Source organism: Cervus canadensis, chromosome 3, assembly GCF_019320065.1.
Source record: "Cervus canadensis isolate Bull #8, Minnesota chromosome 3, ASM1932006v1, whole genome shotgun sequence".
NCBI lineage: Eukaryota > Metazoa > Chordata > Mammalia > Artiodactyla > Cervidae > Cervus > Cervus canadensis.
The window spans coordinates 83,170,225-83,196,227 of record NC_057388.1 but is presented as its reverse complement, the minus strand read 5'-3'; the positions used below and the strand labels follow the sequence as shown (position 1 = coordinate 83,196,227).

The window sequence follows — 26,003 nt, the reverse complement described above, 5'->3', positions numbered from 1 at the left end:
GACATCTTTACCCTATTAAACATTTGGGATTTCAGTTAAACTTGACATACGGAACAGATACATTTTATCTGTGTTACCTCCTGACATCATTTTGCTTCAGTAAAAAGAATTGAAAACAGTGATCTTGCTTTTTGTGTGACAAGAAACCTGGATCTAGACTGCTGTTCTAGCCAATTAGCCCATGACCTTGAGAGATGAGCCTTTACTGTGTCTGTTGACTCATTGCGCTGAGGGAGCTTGCTCACCAGGGGGACGGTGGGACTAACTTTGTAGCTGACTTTATCAGTGCCTGAAGTTATTTCAGCCTGAGTAATTTTTATTTTTTCAGTCAAAACTAATTTTCACAAAAGGAAAAGATGGAGCTATTATAGAGTTTTGGGGAGGAGTGACGTTTTGGTGAAATTTAAGTGATACAGTATTTTGATTGTTTTGGTATAAAACAGGGTTGTGTGTAGATGGATCAACATCAGGTCTGGACTGAGACATGGACCAGAGTCCTGTTGCTTTTGTAACAAAGTTAGGAGGGAAATGTTGTTTCTTCTCTGAAGTTCTGCTTCTCTCTGTTAAAATAATGTAGATCCTCCAGGCAAGAGTGGGATGTTTCATCCTTAGTGATCTAATTTCAGACAGCAAAGTTTGTGATAGATTATGATTTTAGGAAACAAAGTTTCTCAGAATAAGAAAATCATAGTCTCTCAAAGAACGGGTTTGTCATGACATTTTATGGCTACAGAGTGTCCTTGGGAGAAGTATTACTTCCTACTAACTTTGTAGCTGACTTTACTCATGCCTGGTATTTGAGCTCGATAGATTCCTATTTTCTCAGCCTGAACTAATTATTAATTTTTGGCTTACGAGGCCTGGCTGGTGGCTCTGTGATGTCATTAGGAACCTGAGCTCCTATTACCTTTACTCCATTAATCTTATTATCACTTCCCAGGCAGCACAGTGGTAAAAAATCCACCTGCCAATGTAGGAGATGCAAGAGACATGGATTTGATCCCTGGGTTGGGAAGGTCCTCTGGAGTAGGAAATGGTAACCTGTTCCAGTGTTCTTGCCTGGAAGATTCCACGGACAGAGGAGTTTGGTGGCCCCAGTCCATGGGGTCACAAAGAGTCAGACACAATGGAGTGCATGCGCACACACACACACCCCTTATTATCATGAGCTTGTTACTACTCTGATGATAAAATGGTTTATCAGCCTTCAGCATAATGTCTGCATCTGCAAGAAGAAGGGAAGAGTCATGGAGCATGTCTCATGGAGGCCATTTAGCAATTTCCCCTGAAAACCAGTGATTCAAGTTACAGCTCATTGGCCTGAACTGGGTCATGTGACTGTCCATGTTGGGAGTATGTGATAATTACATTTTTAAAGATTTATGTTGTTGCTCCTGAGTAAGATTGAAGTTTATATGGAAATAGGAGGGAAAAGTTGTTAGGTTTTCACTACAACACTTTTCAGACTCCGATAAAGTGATATTAAAGGAATAAGAAAATTATAAACATACAGGGACAAAGAATATATGAGAAGAGAGAACAGTAAATGTCAGTCGATTTTTTAAAGTTATAAAGCAGATGGAGAAGTGTTAACTTGACTTACTTGAGCAGAGAAAGTGAAAATCTAAATGCCTGCCAAGGGGGATGGCTTAAAAAACCAAATTAGTTTGCCCCATAGAATCTTGAAAGTGAATTGGAGGTTCTGTGGAAGACAGAAGTGAGATGTGAGCTGTAGACAGAGGGATTGGTTAAAAGCCAGTATAAGGAGTAAATTTCCATTTAATAAATTCTTCTATCTTGATCGATTCCTTTCTATTTTTTGTCATGTTTATTTTATTCTTGAACTTCTAATACTAAGCTCAATGCTTAGTATTTATTTTAAATCTTTCTTGTTGTGAATAAGATTATATTATGTGTGACTACTGATATTTTTCTAGTCATTCCTTCCATTCATATAATTTTGCTTTTTATTTATTTATTCTTGTTTGTTTATTGCCTTTTTTGATTTGATTTAGTGACTTAGTTTACTAACTTTTTTGATTTGACTAAACTTTTCATTTTTTTGTTCTTTCATAGTTTAGAAGTAGGTACTTTGTCTCTACTTTTTTAGTGGCTACTCATAAAATTTTTTAATGCACTTAAATTTTTTATGAAAAGTGAAAGTGTCTTTAGCTCAGTCATGTCCAACTCTTTGCGACCCCATGGACCATAGCCCACCTGGGTCCTCTGTCCATGGAATTCTCCAGGCAAGAATACTGGAGTGGGTAGCCATTCCCTTCTCCAGGGGATCTTCCCAACACAGGATCAAACCCAGGTCTCCTGCATTACAGGCAGATTCTTTACCATCTGAGCCACCAGGGAAGTCCCAATTTTTTATCCCAAATGCATATTTAATCAGGCTGACTATTTTTTTCCATGAATAAGTCAAGGACCCTATCTGGCTTTTTTTCATTTCTTTATCCTCCTCCTTCATTCTTCCCATTCAGTGAGGATTTGATATTGGAATTACAATTGTATATATATCATTATAATTTGCTATATAATTATGACTTCAGATTATTCTTATATATTTACATTGATACTATACATGATTTTTTCAAATAATAAAGGTTTTACCTTAAAACCTTTTTTGGAAGTTTTTGTTCACTTCTTTAATTTTTCATCTTCAATTTATTGTTCTTCTTAGTGCATATTCTTTAGTAATTATTTCATTATGCATTTGAGGTGAACCATGTAAGTCCTATTGAATTAACCTCATTTTGGGTTTTAGTTTGAGTGGTTAGATTAAAACTTATTTTAAGAATTATTTTGTTTTATACCTTTGTAGCAGCTTTTTACTAAAACAGCTACAAAGATAGTGTATCTGATGTAAATGGGATTCTCAGTTCTTTGTTTCCTCTTCATGGAACCTTTTAGGATTTTGACTTAATCTGCAGGCCTCCTCAGTGGCTCAGTGGGTAAAGAATTCGCCTGTGATGCAGGAGACACAGGTTTGATCCCTGGGTTAGGAAGAACCCCCAGAAAAGGAAATGGCAACCCATTTCAGTATTCTTGCCTGAAGAGTCCCATGGACAAAGGAGCTTGGCGGGCTACAGTCCATGGGGTCGCAAAGAGTTGGATATGACTGAGCAGCTGAGCACGAAGTAATCTTATTGCGATGTGCTTTTGATCTGGTGATGGTTCCTTTCTGTCTGAGAGTTTGTGTCTTTCTTTAGTTTGGTGAAATGTTCTTCTGTTATATTTTGAGCTATTTCTCTAATCCAACTTTCCTCATTCTGTCTGAAACTTGTATCAGACATATTTTGGAATGTCTACATTTATCTTCCATGTTTCTCAATTTTCCTCCATTCTTTCTAATTTTTACAACCTTTCACCCTGTGTTCTAAAAGATGTTCTTGCCTAAATTTCTTGCTTACTGATTTCCTCTTAGACTCCACATATTCTGCAGATTAGCAGAATAAACTACTATTAATAGTTATTGGCTGATACTCATTCTTCTCATTGTAGTAAATCTTTAGCTGGGCATGAGACTACAGCAGGCTTCCCACCTGTTGTGGGAAAGTGATAAAGAATCCACCTACCAGTGTAGGAGACACAGGATACGCGGGTTCAGTTGCTGGGTTGGGAAGATCCCCTGGAGAAGGAAATGGCAACCTGCTCCAGTATTCTTCCCTGGAGAATCCCATCGACAGAGGAGCCTGGCAGGCTGTAGTCCATGGGGCCACAAAAAATTGGACACAACTGAGTACACAGCACAGCACAGAAGAGACTATAACATTGAAAACTACATTTGACAACCTCTTTTCTATGTTGGTGAGGCCTGGGGAAAGAAATGGGAGCGGAAATGATGTGTGCCCCTTCTGGATACTGCTCTTGAAGTGATTGGGTTGCAGTTCTTTTGTCTTTTCCCCCTTTCGACAGGCTAGAAGATGGTAAGTTGACTAACCCCTAAGATAATACAAGGAGGGCGCCACCTATAATGTTAACACAGAGTTTCCTACTAGCCCTAAACCATTTGCCAATCCAGACCCAAACCCTAGATTATCACATGAGAAGGGAAAAACTGCTGTTTAAACAACTGGGTCTTAGTATTTTTAATAAGTTCAATAAGTAATAGCCCCCAAGCTAAACCCACTATACTGATTTTTTTTTTTTTTTTAATTTCAAAAAGTAAACTTTGGTCACAGTCTTTTGTTGCTTCTTTTGTGTTGATTCAATGCCCTTTCCTTTCCCTCTGAAAATGTTAACTCTGTCTATTCTGGTCTTGTTTTTTGTTTCATTTTACTCTCTAAGAATGGTTCTAAACCTTTGGCAGGCATCAGAACATCTGGAAAATGTGTGAATATACAGAATCCATGCCTATCCCAGAGTTTCCAATTCAGTAACTCTGGGGTGGGACCTGAGAATTTTCGTTTCTAACAATTTTCCAGTTGCTGCTGCTGCTGGTACTCTGGCCACCATACTTTGAGAACCTTTGTTTTAGTGATTCTCTTGCACACAAATATAATTATTTCTACCTTAAATGAGGAACCTTTTATTTTGTCGGTTCCTCTCAAATCTTTGTCTATTCTTAGAGGTGTACTCCAGAGTATTTAAAATTCCTGATGTCCTGTGTGTTATAGCATATTTCTTTACTATAGCCTAACTAACCCCAGTGGCTTTAGGGGATGGGCAAGGCTTAATTCTGGAAGGCAGCTAGTTTTCTGGAGAGGAGGCTTGTATTCATTCTGGGTGTCACCAGCCTTCTGGGACACTAACCACTCTTGTGAGTGCTAGTCACTTGGTCGTGTTCAACTCTTCACAACCCCATGGACTGTAGCCCACCAGGCTCCTCTGTCCATGGGATTCTCCAGGCAAGAATACTGGAGTGGGTAGCCATTCCCTTCACCTGGTGATTTTTCCAGGCTCAGGGATCAAACTCACGTCTCCTTCATTGCAAGTAGTTTCTTTACCATCTGAGCCATCAGGGAAGCCCACTCTTACCTAACTTAGAGGAAAATACCTCTGGTGATCTTTATCTGAGTTGCTTTAGAGGAGCCTGTCTCTTTTGCATTTATCAAGCAGTCATCTTTTTAGTTGCCCTAAGGCCCCTTCTGCTCACAGGATCCACCAATTCTGGGATTGAAACATCTTAGAGATACTTCTGTGTTGTCTAGCTTACCTCTCCGGTACATAATTAGGCTATGGATTCCTTCAGTGTTTTCTCTCCGTGGGGGATTTTCCAGTACAGATTGGAAATCCTGCTAGAAAAATTCTAAAAGAGCCGTAACACTAATTCCTTCTTCAATTTATTCTGCTTGTCTCCTTTCTTAAAGGGATTTTTTCACAGTTTCTGTTCTATTGGAAGATACCTCCAGTGTCTTTACTGATTTCTGCTTCTATAATTTTTCTGTAATTATTAGGGACTAGGATGAGGGGAAAGGATGTGTCAGCCTATTCTCTACCCTCAATCTTGATCTAGCCTCTCTATATTTTACTTTTTAAAAAAATGAGTTTAGTAATAAAAAACAAAACTCTCTCACTTATGTCACAAGCTTTTTTAGACTCTAGTACTATACTGTATCTCCAGGCATATATATTTTTCTCACAGTTTAATGAATCCATGCTTGCTTTGGTGATTTCCACCTGTAACTTACGTGCTGTGTGGCTGTGTGCTAAGTCACTTGAGTCGTGTCTGACTCTTTGCAACTGCATGGACTGTAGCCCGCCAGGCTCCTCTGTCCATGGGATTCTCCAGGCAAGAATACTGGAGTGGGTTGTCCTGCCCTCCCCAGGGGATCGTCCTGACCCAGGATCTCTGCGTGTCTCTCATGTCTCCTGTATTGACAAGTGGTTTCTTTACCACTAGCGCTGCCTGGGAAGCCCTGCTCTGTGGTGGTGGTTCAGTCACTCAGTCATGTCTGACTCTTTGTGACCCCGGACTGCAGCACACCAGTTCTTCCTGTCCTTCACCATCTCCCAGAGCTTGCTCAGACTCATGTCCATTGAGTTGGTGATGCCATCCAATGATCTTGTCCTCTGTCATCCCCTTCTCCTCCTGCCTTCAGTCTTTCCCAGCATTAGGGTCTTTTCCAATGAGTTAGTTCTTTGCATCAGGTGGCCAAAGTATTGGAGCGTCAGCTTCAGCATCAGTCCCTCCAGTGAAGATTCAGGATTGATTTCCTTTAGGATTGCACCATTTTTAAAAGATATGAGCCTAAGCTAATGACAAGAAAAACTGGAGATAAACTAATATTCATAACAATAGTAGTATTTATTGAGGACCTGTGGTGTACCTGGCTTGAACTAAGCACTTATATGCATAATACTGTTGTTATCACTCTTTTGCAGATGAGGCTACTAAATCACAGAGATGGCAGGTAACTTACCAAAAATTAACTAACTAGTGAGTAGTAGGAAGAGGGAAGATTTAAACTAATTTTTATTCCAGAGTTGTGCTCTTAATATCATACTAACTGTCTCCTATGAACGTATACCTGTTACTAGATTTCAAAGTCAGGTAGCTGTTGTATTTCTGTTAGAATGTACGTGAGAATTTATGGCATAGAGCTAAAGCTGGACACTCAGTATTTTTTAGTAGTTGTTGAATTACAATAGAAATAATCATTGTTTCTTTTCCTTGTCTAATAAGGTTGACCATATTTTATTTTATTTAACTGTAGATAATTGTGATACAGACTTACTACAGACGATGGCATGCTAAAGTTGTGGTAGAGAATTTAAGAAGACAGAAAATGTTCAGGTTGCAATGGGAAGCAGAGGAAGAACACAGGAAGATAAGAGAAAAAGAAGAGTGGATGAAACTGGATTATTACCGAAGGCATAATCCTCAAATAAAAGAAGATTTTGAACTTCTTTATAATGCACTAGAACGTAAGTTTGAAATAGGCTTTGCATAAAATATTAATTTTTCATTAGTAGGAAAAATGGGTTTACTAAAGACAAAAGGAAGACCTTGTTATTTTAAGAACTTGTCTGGGGAATCTGGACTAGAAAATTTTAAAATATGAATAGTGTCTGAGATTTGGGACAGGAATTAAGGCCGGAGTAAAATTGAAAATGCTTTTGTATTAACAATAGATAAATAGGCTATTCAGCATTAGTGCATTATCTCATTTGATCCTTATCCCTGTGAGATAAAAAGAGAAAGTATTGTCCGGTCTGATTCTCCTAATGGTCTTAGAAATCTGTGAACTCAGAGTTGGACTGTCTTGAACCCCTCAGTCCAGCATCCTGTCTCTGATTCTCCTCTTTAGAGGAGATACCTTTTTTATTCCCCTCTACAATGATTATAAATATTAATATATATGTGTGTATACACATAGATAGGGCTTCCTAGGTGGCACTAACAGTAAAGAAACTAGCTGCAATGGAGGAGGCGTAAGAGACACGGGTTTGATTCCTGGGATGTGAAGAAGTCCTGGAGGAGGGCATGGCAACCCACTCCAGTATTCTTGCCTGGAGAATCCCATGGACTGAGGAGCCTGGCGGGTAATAGTCCATAAGGTCTCAGAGAGTCGGACACAACTGAAGCGATTCAGCACACACACACACACACACACATATGTGTTCTCTGCATGCTGGATTTTTATGGCTTATTTCTTCCACAGGATGTGTGCTAGTCACTGACACAGTTAAAAAGCCTGTTATTTGTACAAGCCAATCCCTCCCTACTTTGGGCAGGATACACTATTTTTCTTGAAGCCTTTTCTCAGTGCCCAGCTTCTAATCTCATCTTAAATGTCACCTACTCAAAGGCTTCTGTGACAGACAATGCAACTTGGATATCCAAATTATCATATCATGCTTCTCACTGCACCCCAAATTTTACTTTGTAATACCACAATTTATAACAATGTATTTTGTAATGTTAATTTTTACCACTGGATTGTCAGCTCCATAAGCAAATGACTCATTTATTTTTTGGATGATCTCTTTTTTTGTGCTTACCTCAACAAATATTGGTAGAATGATTAAATGATGAATGAGGGGGAACCCAAGGATGTAGCAATTCAACTGTCTCTAGCTTCTGCTTTCCCAGGAGTACCTCTAAAGTGGAAGTAGCCAGAAGAGTTATTTATTACCTCAGATACGGGAAAGTAAAGTTGCGCTCTTGGGATAACAGTTAAGAATTAAAAAAATTAAAAATAGCCACAGTTTTTTATTTTTAGTTGAACACAACCTTTTTATCCAAAGAAATAATCGTCTTTGACATCTCTGTAATTACTCATAATACTAACTTCAAGCAGATTTTCTTCCTGTCACTTTGTTTCTTTATATACTGTGTGTTTGTGGATGTTATTATGTGTCCTGTTACTCATGTCGTCCTTTCCTTTCTAATCAAATACAATTTTAGGTGTCAGATGTTGAGTCTATTTAAGTAGCTCTATGATACTGTGCTATTTCCTGAAGATGAAACAATTAAACACCAGGTTTAACAAAGCAATAGTATTAATACATCTGTCTCTTTTATAACATGCAAAATTGAGTGGCTTTGGGAATGTGACAGTATTTGGAAGTAACAGTTAAGTTTGCTGATGGTTTCTGTGTCTGATTTCCCTTTCTCCTAATCACTGATCTCTGCAAATACTGTTTTATTTTAAATGTCACTTCTATTCCCATCTTCTCTCAGATGAAAGCAAAGTTTGTTTCTTAGTGTTAATAGTTAAACAGTGAGGTCTTATTGACAAGTATAAAAGTAAATTTGTGTTATAGCAGAGCTCTATTTAAATAATATTCTAAATTTATATGGATAGACCAAAAGGTATCATTGTTATCTTGTTTTGTTAACAGGCAACTGTGTAAACTAGTGGAAAATATGCTTAATGAGATTCTACCTTTTCTACTTATTAATGGTATTTACTTGGACAAGTTACTCCTTTCTACTAAGCCTTAGATTCTTTATCTATAAAAGGACTTAATAATTTCTGGCATATCTACATTAGAGGGATTTGTAAGTGAAAAATACAAAATACTACATTTATGAGAGTACTTAAAAATACAAAGATATATGCATGTGTAAGTTACTGTTATCCAGTAAATAATTTTATATAAATTTTCTAAATTAAAGAAGAAGAGAGATATTTTATATGGCTAAAATGGCAACCCACTCTAGTATTCTTGCCTGGAGAATCCCATGGATAGAGGAGCCTGGAGGGCTATAGTCGATGGGGTTGCAAGAGTTGGACACGACTTTTAGATGATTTATATGGAAGAAAATGAAAATGAAATTTCTTACACAAAAAGAGACATCCTTTTAGTTTTCTTCTAGGCCTAAAATTCTGAATAAGAACTCCAAGAATAGTGTTGTTAAAGTTCTGCTTTTTGGGGGGAATTAAAATTCTGGTTCACAAGCTAAGTAATTTATAATAATAATTTTCATTCTATATTCTTTACTCCGGTCTTTGAAACTGTTGCCCTCTTGTGGTTCATAGTAATAATTGCATAGTTTTGTAAAACTGATAACAAAGCTTAACTTTTTCTCCAGATAACCTGTTCTTCAGTAATAAAAGCAAAATAAGTCAATTTAGGAGAATGATTTTAACTATGTAAGATAATATGCTATATCAAAGACAAGACTATCTCCTGGCAACGTTTGATTTTTATGTCTTTTTTTTTAATATATAGCAGTATGTTGTGGAGAAGGTGATGACACCCCACTCCAGTACTCTTGCCTGGAAAATCCCATGGACAAAGGAGCCTGGTGGGCTGCCGTCTATGGGGTCACACAGAGTCAGACACGACTGAGCGACTTCACCTTCACTTTTCACTTTCATGCACTCGAGAAGGAAACGGCAACCCACTCCAGTGTTCTTGCCTGGAGAATCCCAGGGACGGCGGAGCCCATAGATGGGCTGCCGTCTATGGTGTCACACAGAGTCGGCCACGACTGAAGTGACTTGGCAGCAGCAGCACGTTGAGGGTGACTTCTTTTGTTATCTGAACTGTCACTGTTATCTCAGACTTGTAGACCTCATCCTGAGGAAATTGACAGCATGGCTTGTGCTCAGAGTTCTTTTCCTTGCCCTGTGATTCTCTGTACATACTGTTCTCTTAACTGCCCATGTCCGTACTTTAGGGCATCAGATAGGACCTTGCTTATTCGGTCTAGGCAATGTTTGTTGAATTGATTCTTCTACCCTTTGGTGATAGAAGCAAGGTCCAAAGCTGTAAAGAGCAATACTGCATAGGAACCTGGGATGTTAGGTCCATGAATCAAGACAAGTTGGAAGTGGTCAAACAGGAGATGGAAGAGTGAACATCAACATTCTAGGAATCATTGAACTAAGATGGACTGGAATGGGTGAATTTAACTCAGATGACCATTATATCTACTACTGTGGGCAGGAATCCCTTAGAAGAAATGGAGTAGCCATCATAGTCAACAAAAGAGTCCGAAATGCAGTACTTGGATACAATCTCAAAAACGACAGAATGATCGCTGTTCATTTCCAAGGCAAACCATTCAGTATAAGGGTAATCCAAGTCTATGCCCTGACCAGTAATGCTGAAGAAGCTGAAGTTCAAGGATTCTATGAAGACCTGCAAGACCTTATAGAACTAACACCCAAAAGAGATGTCCTTTTCATTACAGGGGACTGGAATGCAAAAGTCTGAAGTCAAGAAACACCTGGAGTAACAGGCAAATTTGGCCTTGGAGTACAGGATGAAGCAGCACAAAGGCTAATAGAGTTTTTCCAAGAGAATGCACTGGTCATAGCAAACACCCTCTTCCAACAACACAAGAGAAGACTCTACACATGGACATCACCAGATGGCCAATGCCGAAATCAGATTGATTATATTTTTTGCAGCCAAAGATGGAGAAGCTGTATACAGTCAGCAAAAACAAGACCGGGAGCTGACTGTGGCTCAGATCATGAACTCCTTATTGCCAAATTCAGACTTAAATTGAAGAAAGTAGGGAAAACCACTAGACCATTCAGGTATGACCTGAATAAAATCCCTTATGATTATACAGTAGAAGTGAGAAATAGATTTAAGGGATCTGATAGACAGAGTGCCTGATGAACTATGGGCGGAGGTTTGTAACTTTGTACAGGAGATAGGGATCAAGACCATCCCCAAGGAAAAGAGATGCAAAAAAGCAAAATGGCTGTCTGAGGAGGCCTTACAAATAGCTGTGAAAAGAAGAGAAGCAAAAGGCAAAGGAGACAAGGAAAGAAATACCCATTTGAATGCAGAGTTCCAAAGAATAGCAGGGAGAGATAAGAAAGCCTTCAGTGATCAGTGCAAAAAAATAGAGGAACATGATAGAATGGGAAAGACTAGCGATCTCTTCAAGAAAATTAGAGATACCAAGGGAACATTTCATGCAAAGATGGGCTCAATAAAGGACAGAAATGGTATGGACCTAATAGAAGCAGAGGATATTAAGAAGAGGTGGCAAGAATACACAGAAGAACTATACAAAAAAGATCTTCATGACCCAAATAATCACGGTGGTGTGATCATTCACCTAGAGCCAGACATCCTGAAATGTGAAGTCAAGTAGGCCTTAGGAAGCATCACTACGAACAAAGCTAGTGGAGGTGATGGAATTCCAGTTGAGCTATTTCAAATCCTAAATGATGATGCTGTCAAAGTGCTGCACTCAATATGCCAGCAAATCTGGAAAACTCAGTAGTGGCCACAGGACTGGAAAAGGTCAGTTTTCATTTCAATCCTAAAGAAAGGCAATGCCAAAGAATGCTCAAACTACCTCCCAATTGCACTCATCTCACACACTAGTAAAGAAATGCTCAAAATTCTCCAAGCCACGCTTCAGCAATACGTGAACCGTGAACTTCCAGATGTTCAAGCTGGTTTTAGAAAAGGCAGAGGAACAAGTGATCAAATTGCCAACATCTCCTGGATCATTGAAAAAGCAAGAGAGTTCCAGAAAAACATCTATTTCTGCTTTATTGATTATGCTAAAGTCTTTTGACTATGTGGATCACAACAAACTGTGGAAAATTCTTCAAGAGATAGGACTACCAGACCACCTGACCTGCCTCTTGCAAAATCTGTATGCAGGTCAGGAAGCAACAGTTAGAACTGGACACGAAACAACAGACTGGTTCCAAATAGGGAGAGCAGTACGTCAAGGCTGTATATTGTCACCCTGCTTATTTAACTTCTATGCAGAGTACATCATGAGAAACGCTGGGCTGGATGAAGCACAAGCTGGAATCAAGATTGCTGGGAGAAATATCAATTACCTCAGATTTGCAGATGACACCACCTTTATGGCAGAAAGTGAAGAAGAACTAAAGCGCCTCTTGATGAAAGTGAAAGAGGAGAGTGAAAAAGTTGGCTTAACATTCAGAAAACTAAGCTCATGGCATCTGGTCCCATCACCTCATGGCAAATAGATGGGGAAACAGTGGAAACAGTGGCTGAGTTTATTATTTTGGGCTCCAAAATCACTGCAGATGGTGATTGCAGCCATGAAATTGAAAGACACTTATTCCTTGGAAGAAAAGCTATGAGCAACCTAAACAGCACATTAAGAAGCAGAGACATTACTTTGTCAACAAAGGTCCATCTAGTCAAGGCTATGGTTTTTCCAGTGGTCATGTATGGATGTTGGTCTATAAAGAGAGAGACTATAAAGAGAGTTGGACTATAAAGAAAGCTGAGCGCCGAAGAATTGATGCTTTTGAACTATGGTGTTGGAGAAGACTCTTGAGAGTCCCTTGGATTGCAAGGAGATCCAACCAGTCCATCCTAAAGGAGATCAGTCCTGACTGTTCATTGGAAGGACTGATGCTGAAGCTGAAACTCCAGTATTTGGCCACCTGATGTGAAGAGCTGACTCATTTGAAAAGACTGTGATGCTGGGAAAGATTGAGGACAGGAGGAGAAGGGGACGACAGAGGGAGATGGCTGGATGGCATCACCAACTCAATGGACATGAGTTTGGGTAAACTCTGGGAGTTGGTGATGGACAGGCCTGGCGTGGTGCAGTCCATGGGGTTGCAAAGAGTTGGACACAACTGAGCAACTGAACTGAACTGAAGTGACCCTTTGTTTTGTTTAACTTGTGCTAATGGTGTTCTCTCTTTTAATTATTACCTCTTAATCTCAAGGTCTCTTGACTTCTAGCCTCTGGCGACTCCCTGGGCTCTATCCATTGACCGATCTGAGCCTGGGATTCAGTATAACTCTTTCTAGGTTCTTTCCATTCAGGGTTCCAGTCTGTCGTGAGAATTTTAAAAGCAAATGCATAGAAATTGCTAGTGATGGGGACAATATTGTATGTTCTGCTGTTTCTTGTTTGGAAATAGCAAGTTTATTCTATCTCAGAAAGTTTAGAATGTGTATGGACTTTGTATTTTATTACTGTGCTTTCATTTTATAGTTGAACTTGAGACCCGGGAAGATAATTGTCTTCTTTCAAATGAACCAGTTGCTTTAATATCTTTTTCTTTAAGAATACTGGAGATTGCTGATGTCTGTTATGGGCTGCATTGTGTTCCCCTCAAATTCAAACGTTGAAGCTCTAACTTCAGTCCTCAGAATGTTACAGTATTTGGAGATAGGTTCTTTAAAGAAGTAATGAAGAAAAAGTGGGGTCATATGGGATACGGATCCAATATGACTTTAAGAAGAGGCCATAAGGACACACTTGCCCAGAGAGAAAACTGTGATAAGACACTGGAGGAAGGTGCCCCTTTTCCAGCCCAGGAGAGAGACCCTCAGGAGAAACTGATCTTGATCTTGAGCTCCTATCCCTCAGAACTCGGAGAAAATAAATTTCTATTCTTTAAGCCACCCAGACTGTGGTACTTTGTTATGACAGCCCTAGGAAACTAATGCAGGATTCCAATTTTTTTTTTTGTTTGCTTTTCTTATCATTCCCAGGGAGCATATATTTTATGAGAGTAGGAAGACTCTCATCTTTCTCATTGTCTTTTGTGTATAGTTCTAGAAACTGTCAAATCAGTTATAAAATCAGCTTTTTATAGCTGTTCCTGGTTCCTGTGTTTTTCTGTTCCTTATTGGTATTTGAGTCATAGTATTTTTCTGACACCAGGTTTTAACCTTTACATGGAGGTTGTTCATCTAATAGAGAATTTTATTGGAAATAAGGTTATTTTCATAGTTCTAATTAGCCTCATTGGGTTGTTTCTTTTTTTAAAGTCATACTAATAATTTAAACAAAATGTAAAATCTGAATATATATGGATATAAAAGTGTTTGAAAACACATATATATAGGTATAGATTCACCTAGTTAATCTAACTGACCAGTATATTGCTTTTTGAGGTTGGCAAAATAGTTTAAATAATATTCTAGTGGCTTAAATTTATTACCAGTACCAAAAATTTCTAATGTAAAACTAGGAAGTAAAATATGCTTACTAATATCATTCAATTTTTATTTGCTTTCTGGGAACATCAATATAATCCCATGAGGTAAATATTTTCAATTATTATTTCCACAAGCAAGCAATTTTCATCTTTATTCATATACTGCCTTTTAGTATATAGATATTGTCAAATTTTAAAATTTTTGGTTGGTAAAACTACTCTTAAATGGTATACTCATCAATCATGGATTTTCTGGACTTTCATAACATCATTTAGTTCTTAAATTTACAACCCTTTTGCTGAATACAATTTAGCTTTTAAATTCACAAATCCTCTTTTAAATAGACCAAGCTGTACAGTGTCTGAATAATGTATTTCTGGTAAAGGACAGAATAGATTCTTATAAAGAGCATGACTGACAAGTCTTTGACCTTAGCAGGATGATTTCAAGTCGAAATTTGAGAGGAGGAAGAAATAATCTGACAAAACTGTAAACTGGATATCATGAAAGTTAGTGGTTATTACAGAAGAGGGCAGAAACAATACTTATGGCTTCAGATACTTACCTTTTGATGCAGCCTAGTGTTAAAAGTAAACCTAAAATTTTAATGAAAGGAAAATGTAGATTCTAATTATGTAAATTATATATAAATGTAATGTATTCTGAAATAACCCTGCAGTGCAACAAGTGAGTAATAATCATGCTTGGAATATAAGAACTGAAGAGTACCCGTTTTACTTGATTGAATTATATGTAATAGAATGTAAGAGGAAGCAAACTTATGTCAAAGGACATTTACCCAAAGCAAGTCTTTAAACCTAATGATGAAAAATGATAAGCTTTTGGGTAAAGATAACTGAAATGAAAAGCAAAAATTCTGTCCCAGTGGAAGGGTTTTGTGGTCTGTCCAACTAGGGACAGGCAAAGAGACATGTTCGCTTCTTTGAGAAGGCATTATGCCTTTCTCACTTTTGTACCATCAAACCTTATATAGTTCCTTTCAGATAGTAATTGTTCCAAAATTACTGTTGAGTATTTTGAATTGGCAAGGAAGTGATAGGATTTGGGCAAGTATAATACCAGATCAGGGTGAAGAAGGAATTCATAGGGCCTGGACTCCATCTCAGGCCTGTCCGTGTTGATCGTGCTAGGCCACCTCTCCAATGGACTCTGAACTCTGTGCTTAGCGCCTGTGGGAATGACAATGGAAGGATAAGACCCCCTCTGGGCAGGGGAATCTTGAAGATCACATCCTGGTTACTCAAAGCCTAAGAGAAAACAGATACTAATCACCCCTGCCTCCGGACAGTATCTATCGGAGTGTAACTACAGGCTTATTGATTATTAACTGTTTGAACACATAACACGTGAATGATGGGGTTATTGTGATTGTATTTACCCTTCCTTTGTAAGCCTCAAGGGATTTGGGCTGGTGGGTTTGGACATAGGGTATACAAGGGGTATAAAAGATTTTCACAAATGCTGGTCGGGGCCCTTGGCTAAGAGGAGACTCTGCCTTGGGCCCGCCGGTGTAATAAATCTGCATTGTCCTTCTGAGTGAGTTTGTTTCCCAGAAAGCGTGGCTATAACAAGGGAACTAGGTTTTTGAAGTTCAGAGAAAAAATAGGTTTGAATCCATGGCCAGAGTGCAGTTCATGCAATTCTGAAGCTTCATCATTCTGACAATAAAGTAATAAATCATCTTTATGTAAATGGAAAGAATTGCATGCTAATTAAGTAAATATGGCTTTCCACTAGTAAAGCAACTAATAAGTTCCCATTGTAAAGGACTCATAAATGTCAAAAACTAGAGTGACTTCGTGGAATATTTTTTTGGAATAAAGAACAGTAGGTCACCATTTCTACTTTTGTTTTGAACAGAGAACAAACATGGCTTAAATGATTTTAAGTTCCCCATCTGAATGTATGCCCCAGGGGATCAAAGCCACCCTGTTATCTCTGAATAATCATGGAGAATGGGAGGCATGCCCAGAAGACATGACCTTCCAGAGAAGGCTTGTGATTTAACTGACAAAAACCGGGCCAGGGACCAGGCTTGATCACTCAAGAGCTTTTGTATAGCAGAGTTTTATTAAAATATAAAAAGGGGACAGGGAAAGCTTCTGACATAGACATCAGAAGAGGGATGGAGACTGCCCCCCTCGCTAGTGTTAGCAAGGGGGTTATATACTTTTTAAATTAGTTATTGCAATAAATCAAAAGAATGTCTGGAGGTTGTAAAGATCTTACTAGACCCACTCCCATAATTTACATTTTAAGATAACAGGGTTAGCCAGAAGGTTTTCAGGAAGGAGAAACTGTCCTCAAGCAGGATACATTGTTGTTATATAATCCTTAGTACAGAGTTTAAACTGAGTTGTTTGTTGTGTAATCATCATTTCAGGGATTAAAGAAAAAAGTTTTTGTGACTAAGACTAAGAAATGTAGAGAAAAAAAAAAAAAGTTCCTCCTTTCCTCCTGCTTGAGAATTCCAGACCCCTGTCTCCTCCTTGAGAACCCCAGACCCGCTCTGTCCTTGGGGACCCCCAGACTTCTTATCAGCCTGCCTATGAATTGACTCTCACCATCCTCCCTGCCCCAGTACACAGCATTCAGGTACCTGATTTAAGTTTGTGCTGTGCTTCGTTGCTCAGTCATGTCCAACTCTGTAGCCCATCAAGCTCCTCTGTCCATGGGATTCTCCAGGCAAGAATACTGGAGTGGGCTGCCATGCCCTCCTCCAGGGGATCTTCCACATTGCAGGTGGATTCTTTATCATCTGAACCACTGGGGAAGCCTGATTTAAATTTGAGGCTTACTTATATAAAATCCTCCCAAATTGACCTTACTGCAATTTTTGTTTCATCCCATGCATTGTGATATATAGTGCTTTTTTAAAAAAAAAAAAATTATCGCCTCAGATTTCTCCAGGCAAGAATACTGAAGTGGGTAGCCATCCCTTCTCCAGGGAATCTTCCTAACCCAAGGATCCAACCTGGGTCTTCTGTTTTGTAGGCAGATTCTTTACTGTCTAAGCCACCAGAGAAGCCCCTTTATTTCCATAATGGTTGATAATCATACCTTTTTTGATTAAGTATTATTTTTGATAGAATTTCTTACATTTCTAAGTAGATAGAAATATATTTCTTTTTTAAACTTTGTTATTAATTGTAGTTGAATTGCACTGTGTCAAAAAATGCAGTCTTTGTCATTTCTGATTTGGGGGGTTTATGTTTTCTTCCATTCCTACTCCTAGAATTTATTTCTTCTTGTTGTTCAGAGTCATGTCTGACTCTTTGCAACCCTTTGGACTGCAGCACACCAGACTTCCCTGTCCTTCACTGTCTCCTGGAGTTTGCTCAAACTCATATCCAGTGTTGATGATGTTATCCAACCATCTCATCCTCTGTTGTCCCCTTCTCCTGACATCAGTCTTTCCCAGCATCAGGGTCTTCTCCAGTGAGTTGGCTCTTCACATCAGGTGGCCAAAGTATTGGAGCTTCAGCATCAGTCCTTCTAATGAATATTCAAGGTTGATTTCCTTTAAATGTATAGAATTCATTTAGATTTATATAAACTTAATTAATATTCAGGGTTGATTTTCTTTAAATTTAGTTAAATTTATAGAATTTATTTAAATTTATATAAATGTTTCATAGAGCTTTGAAAATAAGATACACTTTCATCTTTGATGTTTAGAGCTTGATGTATATTAATTTCAACTTGTTAATCATACTGTGGCAATTTGATTTTTAATTCTTTACTTGACTCTCATAGATTAACTCATTTGCATTGTTTGTTTATATAAAATAAAATATACTCACCATAGTAGTGTTTATAACTGATAGAAGTTTTGCTTTATATGGCTTGATGGGCTGTGATTTTCAGTATAAATATTCATGACAGTCATCATAAAACTGATGAAAGTCATACCTTTCATCATAAAATTATCTTCTACTCCAAGGTTTGAATTTTTAGTCTTTTCCCTCCTATTTTCAAAATATTAATATTGCTGCATCTGTTTTTTTGTTGTTGTTCATATTTATCATCCTTTTGTGCTTGACCTTAGTCTTTGGCATCACTTTAAGTGTACCTTTGGAAAATATTATGTCATTGGATTTTTTAAAAAATATAACATTTTATTTTCAGTCAAAAATTGAGCCATTTCATATTTTTTAAATGTAATCATTATGTCTGATTTTGCTTCTGTCATCTTGCTTTATGCTTTTTGTTTCTAATTTTTTGGTCTTTTTCTGCACAAACATTTATGATTGTTGATATTTTCTGCAATGATCTGAAATGTAAGCATTCTTTTTTTATTCCTTCTTAAAGTTTGCCAAAGATGTTCTTAAAAGAGGTTAACTATCAAATGGATTTATAGCCCACCCTTTTCTCTAGTTCTGAGTCCCTTGAATTAAGGTTTACTACCTTCTGCTAGAGCATTCACTTTCTGAGATGAGACAGCAGCTGTTTGAGGGACGACACTTGTGCCTTCTTGAGTGTCTTCCAGTGGTAGCTGAAACTGTGTCTTAAAGAACTTCCCTGAAAGTTTCTACCACATGGATCACACCTCTCTCTGATTTCTAGTATTGATTCCAGTCTCTCCTTCTCCTCCCCCTATTTCATATTTCTTGTATCATTTCTAGAAGAACGTAGGAGAGGGCAGCTAGCAGTCTGTATACAAACCTTCATCTTGTCAGAAACTTGGCATGTCATATATTAAAAAAGAACTAGACCTGGATGGGACATGAAATTATGTCAAATTATATACGGTTTAAGAAAGGGAAAAGCTTTTGTCTGGAAAAGAGAAAATCTAAGTGTACTGTGACAGTTATCTCTGGTGCCATGTCATGCAGAGTAGACTGACTATGTTTTGCCTCACAGGCTAGGACTGGGACCAGGGTGAGCAAATGAAATCTGTCCACACTGCTAGGAGGAGAATCCATCTTAAATGGGGACGAGTGTTGAACTGTGTAATTTCTAAGGTTCTTTCCAACACTGTTTTTCCTTTAATGTAATTTTGACATTGTTTGCAATGTTGGATATAAAACAGTTTTTTCCCCAAATTTAGCATGTATAAGACATGAATGTAGTGCTTGTTAAAATAAATATATCTGAGCCCAGAAATTTTGATTTGTTTAAGTTTGGGGTAGGATCTAGTACTCTGTATTTTCTCTGGTTAATTTTAAGAATGTAGCATAATCTTTAGGTAAATTAAGTTTATAAAAATGCTATTCTCTGGCATTTTATGATTTGCTTTTAGAGTAACACATTCTTTTTAAAAATTTTTTTATATTGGAGTATAATTGATTCACAATGTTATATGAAAGTCGCTCAGTCATGTCTGAGTGGGTAGCCTTTCCCTTCTCCAGGGGAATCTTCCCAACCCAGGCATCGAACCCAGGTCTCCCACATTGCAGGCAGCTTCTTTACCAGCTGAGCCACAGGGGAAGCCCAAGAATACTGGAGTGGGTAGCCTCTCCCTTATCCAGCAGACCTTCCCAACCCAGGAATTGAACCAGGGTCTCCTGCATTGCAGGCAGATTCTTTACCAACTGAGCTACCAGGGAAGCAAAGTTGTGTGAGTTTCAGGTATACAGCAAAGTGATTTATACACACACACACATATGTTCTTTTTCAGATTCTTTTCCACTATAGGTTACTATAGAGTACTGAGTTCAGTTACCTCTGCTATGCAGTAGGTCCTTGTTGATTATCTATCTTATATATTATAGTGTGCAACACATTCTTTGTTGATAGTAACCAACACTTTGTAGTGCGCAACACATTTTTTATTGATAGTAACCATCACTATGAACAAAGCTGGTGGAGGTTATGGAATTCTAGTTGAGTTATTTTAAATTTGAAAAGATGATGCTGTTAAAGTGCTGCACTCAATATGCCAGCAAATTTGGAAAACTGAGCAGTGGCCACAGGACTAGAAAAGGTCAGTTTTCATTCCAATACCAAAGAAGGGCAATGCCAAGGAATGTTCAAACTACTTTACAGTTGCACTCTTTTCACATGCTAACAAGGTAATGCTCAAAATCCTTCAAGTTAGGCTTCAACAGTATGTGCACCAAGAACTTCCCAGTGTACAAGCTGGATTTAGACATGGCAGAGGAACCAGAGAGCAAATTGCCAACGTCTACTGGATCATAGGGAAAGCAAGAGAATTCCAGAAAAACACCTACTTCTGCTTCACTGACTAAGCTAAAGATTTTGAATGTGTGGATCATAACAAACTGTGAAACATTCTTAAAGAGATGGGAATACTGGACCACCTTACCTGCCTCCTGAGAAACCCGTATGCAGGTCAAGAAGCAACAGTTAGAACCAGACGTGGAACAACAGACTGGTTCCACATTGGGAAAGGAGTACGTCAAGGCTGTATATTGTCACCCTACTAATTTAACTTACATGAAGAGTACATCACGTGAAATGCTGGGCTGGATGAAGCACAAGGTGGAATTAAGATTGCAGGGAGAAATATTAATAACCACAAATATGCAGATGACACCATCCTTTGGCAGAAAGCAAAAAGGAACTAAAGAGTCTTTTGATGAAGATGAAAGAGGAGAGTGAAGAAGCTGGCTTAAAGCTCAACATTCAGAAAACTAAGATCATGGCATCCGGTCCCATCACTTCATGGCAAATAGATGGGGAAACAGTGAGAGACTTTATTTTGGAGGGGCTCCAAAATCACTGCAGATGGTGACTGCAGCCATGAAATTAAAAGACGCTTGCTCCTTGGAAGAAAAGGTATGACAAACCTAGACAGTGTATTAAAAAGCAGAGACATTATTTTGCCAACAAAGTATAGTCAAAGCTATGGTTTTTCTGTTAGTCATGTATGGATATGAGAGGTGGACCATAAAGAAACAGATGCTGAAGAATTGATGCCTTTGAACTGTGGTATTGAAGACTCTTGGAGTCCCTTGTACGGCAAGGAGATCAAACCAGTCAATCCTAAAGGAAATCAACTCTGAATATTCATTGGAAGGACATGCTGAAGCTGAAGCTCCAATACTTCAGTCACCTGATGTGAAGAACTGACTCATTTGAAAAGACCCTGATGTTAGGAAAGATTGAGGGCTGGAGGAGAAGGGGACGACAGAGGATGAGATAATTGGATGGTATCACCAACTCAATGAACATGAGTTTTAGCAAACTCTGGGAGATGGTGAAGGACAGGGAAGCCTGGCGTGCTGCAGTCCATGTGGTTGCAAAAAATCGTACACAACTGAGGGACTGGATAACAACAACAACTCTTTGGTGGTGTCCAACGCTAAGTCATGTCCAACTCTTGTGTCCCCATGAACTATAGCCCACCAAAGTATCTATCCATGGGATTTCCCAGGCAAGAATACTGCAGTGGGTTGCCATTTCCTTCTCCAGGGAATCTTTCTAACCCAGGGATCAAACCCTGCTTTGCAGGTTTGCTTTTTACTTAGTGAGCCACCAGGGAAGTCCTCAAACCCACACTTTAAAATGTTGTAAATATTATTTTAACTTAATTCATTGGTTTGAGTTAGGTGTAAATGTAATTATTTTATAACATTTGCTGATACAATTAGGATTTTGTAAAGAGATGGAAAATGGTACTAAAAGTGCTAGTAATGAAGAAAACAATTGAAGTCAACAATTCTACATAAAACTGTCAATTTGGGTGCTGGCAGAAGCAGACACCAGGATGGAGTTTGAAGTAAAGATAAAGGGAAGGGAGAGCAGGGAAAGACAGAGTCTTCAGATTGAGATATGAGTTGACACGTGTGAAAGTTGAGAGAGGGAATGAGGAAGGATGCGGGATGGTGATCCTCAGACAGACAGAACTCTGAGGCAGTCTGAGCCAGCCAGGTGGTCAGCTCCGATATAATAACTGGCCACAGAGGAGGCCACTGTTAGGCAGCCATGGCCAGGCCCTTCTTCTCCCGCGGTTCTTTCTTTTTGACTGACAGCTTCGTGAGAAGAGTTGGCCTCTGCCCCAACATGGTTGCAGATCTGAAATGCCGTAGCTGGTGCTGTCAGCCACCTGGCCTCCTAGCTACAGTCGTTCTCTTAGAGGGAAGCTGAGCAGGACGCATTCATGGCTGCTTTAAATCCAGGCCGTCTTTTTCCCAATACTGGGGGTGTGTGTGCTTACCTGGAGGCATAATCTGGCATCATCTGTGCTGCTGTCTTACGGCTTCTGTTTGCTTGACCCTACTTTTATTGCTTTGTCTCAGCTTCCATTTCGTCCTGTTTTTTCATGTATCAGGTGTACAATATGAGTGATGCTATTTGTGTATAATTTTATTTAAGTTGATATAAAAATAAAATACTGCTTGTGAGGATGTGATAGTAAAAAATGCTCTGTAAAGATGTGGGTGTTTAAAAACTCAAGAGTCTTTCATGTTATCCCTGTAGTCTGGCGACAAGAAGAACTCACACGCATTAACAGGTCTTTCACTGGAGCTGAAAGGAAAGCTGCTTTGTGTGAACTTCTGGAAAAAGAGACGCAGATAATTGCTTCCATTGGGAGACACAGATGTATCACTTACACAGAGAACCAGGAAGCAGAGATACAAAGTTTTTTGGATAAGGTTAGTGAAGTAACATTATTTAAATATGAATGTGTCCTGAGTTTAAAAATATAGAATAATGAACTAAAGAAGACAATTACATTGTAAGAATTTTCATGAGTTTTGTTTAGTATTTTTGGTGACATAATTTTTGAAATTTTGTATAATTTTGAAATTATTGAAATTTTGTATAAATTTTCTTCTTTTCTTATACAGCTTTAGAATTTCACTGCAGCCTAGAATAATGATTGATAAGTAACATGAAATTAACATGTTCTTAACAAAAGAGCTTTGGCCTTGAAGGAAAACATGGAGACACCATCCTTGTGACTGTTCATTTAGACTTAGGCTGCCTATAGAAATTAGGTGAATTGCACACCCCACTGAAATGTAGACTATAGCAGTCACAGAATGTATGGATCTGTGGTGCCCATAGTAAGCCACCTGGGCAAAGAGCTATGGCTTAGTGTTTCTGCTTTTGCTTATCAGGTCATTAACTGACTGAAAATTTCTAACCAAAAGGATATATGATTATTGAAAACCATGAAAACATACAATTAAGGGAAAAACTAAAGTAATTACCCTTTTGTGGTAAAACTGCCTCTTTGATATTGCACAGCCTGTTGCCATAGTGACCAATTTCCTTTTATCAGCTTGATCTCTCCAAACAATTAAAAGCCTATCCAAGCCACAAGAAGAAAAGGGATGGAGTTCTTTAAAATATTTGCCGGTAATGATTCTAATAGTTATGCGATTGTTGTTATTTGAGAACATTTATTTTTAAAAACCATAATTTTTGATATTATAAATGCCTCCTACTCATCTTGTACACGCTCCTGTTTGATCTCAGTTTTTCTTGTGCTTTAACTCCGACCTGCATCCTGGAGCTCCCTAGTTTCAGGCCAGAACTCTCTTAGGAGCTTGCAAATCCCGTACTGAATTGCCTACTCTCTTGCTCCTTGGATGTCCCACAGTACAACTCAAGCTGAGATGTCAACCCCTGCTTCATCTCGTCTTACCATTCCTCATCCCCGCACCTCCAAACTGAGGCTCCTATTCTGTAGCACTCACATAGTTTATCTCCATGAATGTTTCATCATGCACTTAAATTACTTCAGGCAGAAACCTGGGCATTATTCTTGATGTCCTACTTAGCCACCATCCTCTCTGTTCTGTTAGTTTAATCACTGCCTCAATTCTTTACTTCTTCCTTACAAACTGCCTACCACTGCCTAGAGGCAGGTGGCTCTGCCATGACACATTGATGACCTTGCATGTCTACAAATAGGCTGTGTAGGCAAAGACTTGAACTGCAGCTAACGTGAGTCTTGGTGGAATGCCTTGTGCACCTGCTGGAACTCGAGAGGGTGGGAAGCTTCTGAGGAGATGTTATGGAGCACCTCAGCTTTCCTGCTTCCCTCTCTCTCCCTGGGAGGCTGTCATGAGAAGGTCTCAACTTGGGTGTGAGAGCTGGACACTGATTTAATTGGATCTGGGTTTCCTTCCCATCTGGATTCCTTTATGTCCCCAAATGAGGCTTTCAACCTCCAGGTTCACTTCCTAATTCCCTCCGCCATCTTCCATATTGCTGCCATAGGGACCTCATCCCACACAGCTCCTCCCCTGCCCTCTGGGAACAGGACTTTTTTAGTCAATTCTTGGCACACTTGACCCATCCCATCATCCCTGCTCATGCACCACAGCCAGACTGTTCCAGTTACCCTCAGCTGCACGTTCACAGAAAAACCACATGCTCCCAGTGCTTTTGCTTCTGCTGTGGCCTCTGCATGTAGCATCCTTTCCTTCCTCCCTCAGTAACCAGCTACTCACCTTCAAAACAAGCTCAGATACCCCTGCTTCCAAAAAGGACTCCTGACTCTCTTACTCTAGCCTGTACTGTATACCTTCAGGGGCTTCCCCAGTGGCACTAGAGTGAAAAATCCATCTGCCAATGCAGGAGACATAAGAGACACATGTTCTATCCCGGGGTTGGGAAGATGCCCTGGAGAAGGAAATGACAACCCACTCCAGTATTCTTGCCTGGAGAATCCCATGGACAGAAGAGACTTAGAACACTTGCTTGCATATACCTTCATAAGACTTTGTTTCACTTCTGTCTTAGTGCATAGTGGTCAGTTTTATCATGAGGATTATGTCTGAATCCTCCTGGATTCTGAACTTCTTAAGGCAAGAGCTATATCTTTTATCTCCGTATTCTCATATCCTAGCTCAGTGCTCATCATAGAGTATCAATAAGTGCTTGTGGAGGAAGGTAGGGAGGAAAAATAAGGAACAGAAATGCTGCTTTTGTAATTTTATATTTCAGGTACCATAAGAAAATATGCAGTGTATATGCTATCATTTCAAATGCTTAAATATCTTCATTCTAGAAACGATGAGTCCTACTGTATGGAAGCCATAATATTCACACTTCTCCTGAGTCATATTTTGAACTAAACATAATTCCTTTTAGCAAGTTGCTTTTTGTTGAATCCAACTTCATCACTGGGCACTGTGTTCTTTATGTATCTGATTGTTAACTGTCAGAGGGCAGCATGAACCCAGGTCTCAAGAAGGAGCTGGAGGCCTCTGAGGTGCCAGTGGACCGGGAAGAGGGTGGCACTTACCTGCCTTGTTTAGGACTGAACCTTGTGCTGGATTTCCTGCTTGTGCTTTATCTGCTGCTTTGTTTCCTTTGGCTGTTTTAAATTCTTCTTGTAAATACTTATACAATGTTTATTCTTATTATGCCTTTATACCCCTCACCCCACCCCCAAATTCCAACCTCATGTCTAGCAAAATCTCTAAACATGTTTTGAAGTATAGAGAGTCCAGAGGGAGATCAAGTCCCAACATATAAAAGTGCTTCTGGAGCAAGTTGATGATGGTTACTTCTGTTGTCAAGTATAGCTAAGAAGTTCTTTCCGTTTCAGTTCAGTCGCTCATTCGTTTCCGACTCCTTGCAGCTCCATGGACCGCAGCACGCCAGGCCTCCCTGTCCATCACCAACTCTCAGATTCTGCCCAAACCCATGTCCATGAGTCGATGATGCCATCCAACCATCTCATCCTCTGTCGTCCCCTTCTCCTCCTGCCCTCAATCTTTCCCAGCATCAGGGTCTTTTCA

General features: G+C 39.1%; 1 protein-coding gene and 1 non-coding gene across 2 annotated transcripts in view; one reads left to right on the top strand and one right to left on the bottom strand.

Annotated features, from left to right (window-relative positions):
* Nucleotides 1–26,003, top strand: part of IQUB (IQ motif and ubiquitin domain containing) — a 73,448-nt gene that overhangs the window by 21,173 nt on the left and 26,272 nt on the right. Inside the window, exons 7-8 of the mRNA XM_043463604.1 lie at nt 6,663–6,873; nt 22,723–22,898. Coding sequence (XP_043319539.1) covers nt 6,663–6,873; nt 22,723–22,898 — 387 coding nt within the window. The remainder of the gene's footprint in view (nt 1–6,662; nt 6,874–22,722; nt 22,899–26,003) is intronic.
* Nucleotides 5,212–5,274, bottom strand: LOC122438999. The gene has a single exon (XR_006268740.1). It is a non-coding gene; the product is annotated as a U7 small nuclear RNA (small nuclear RNA).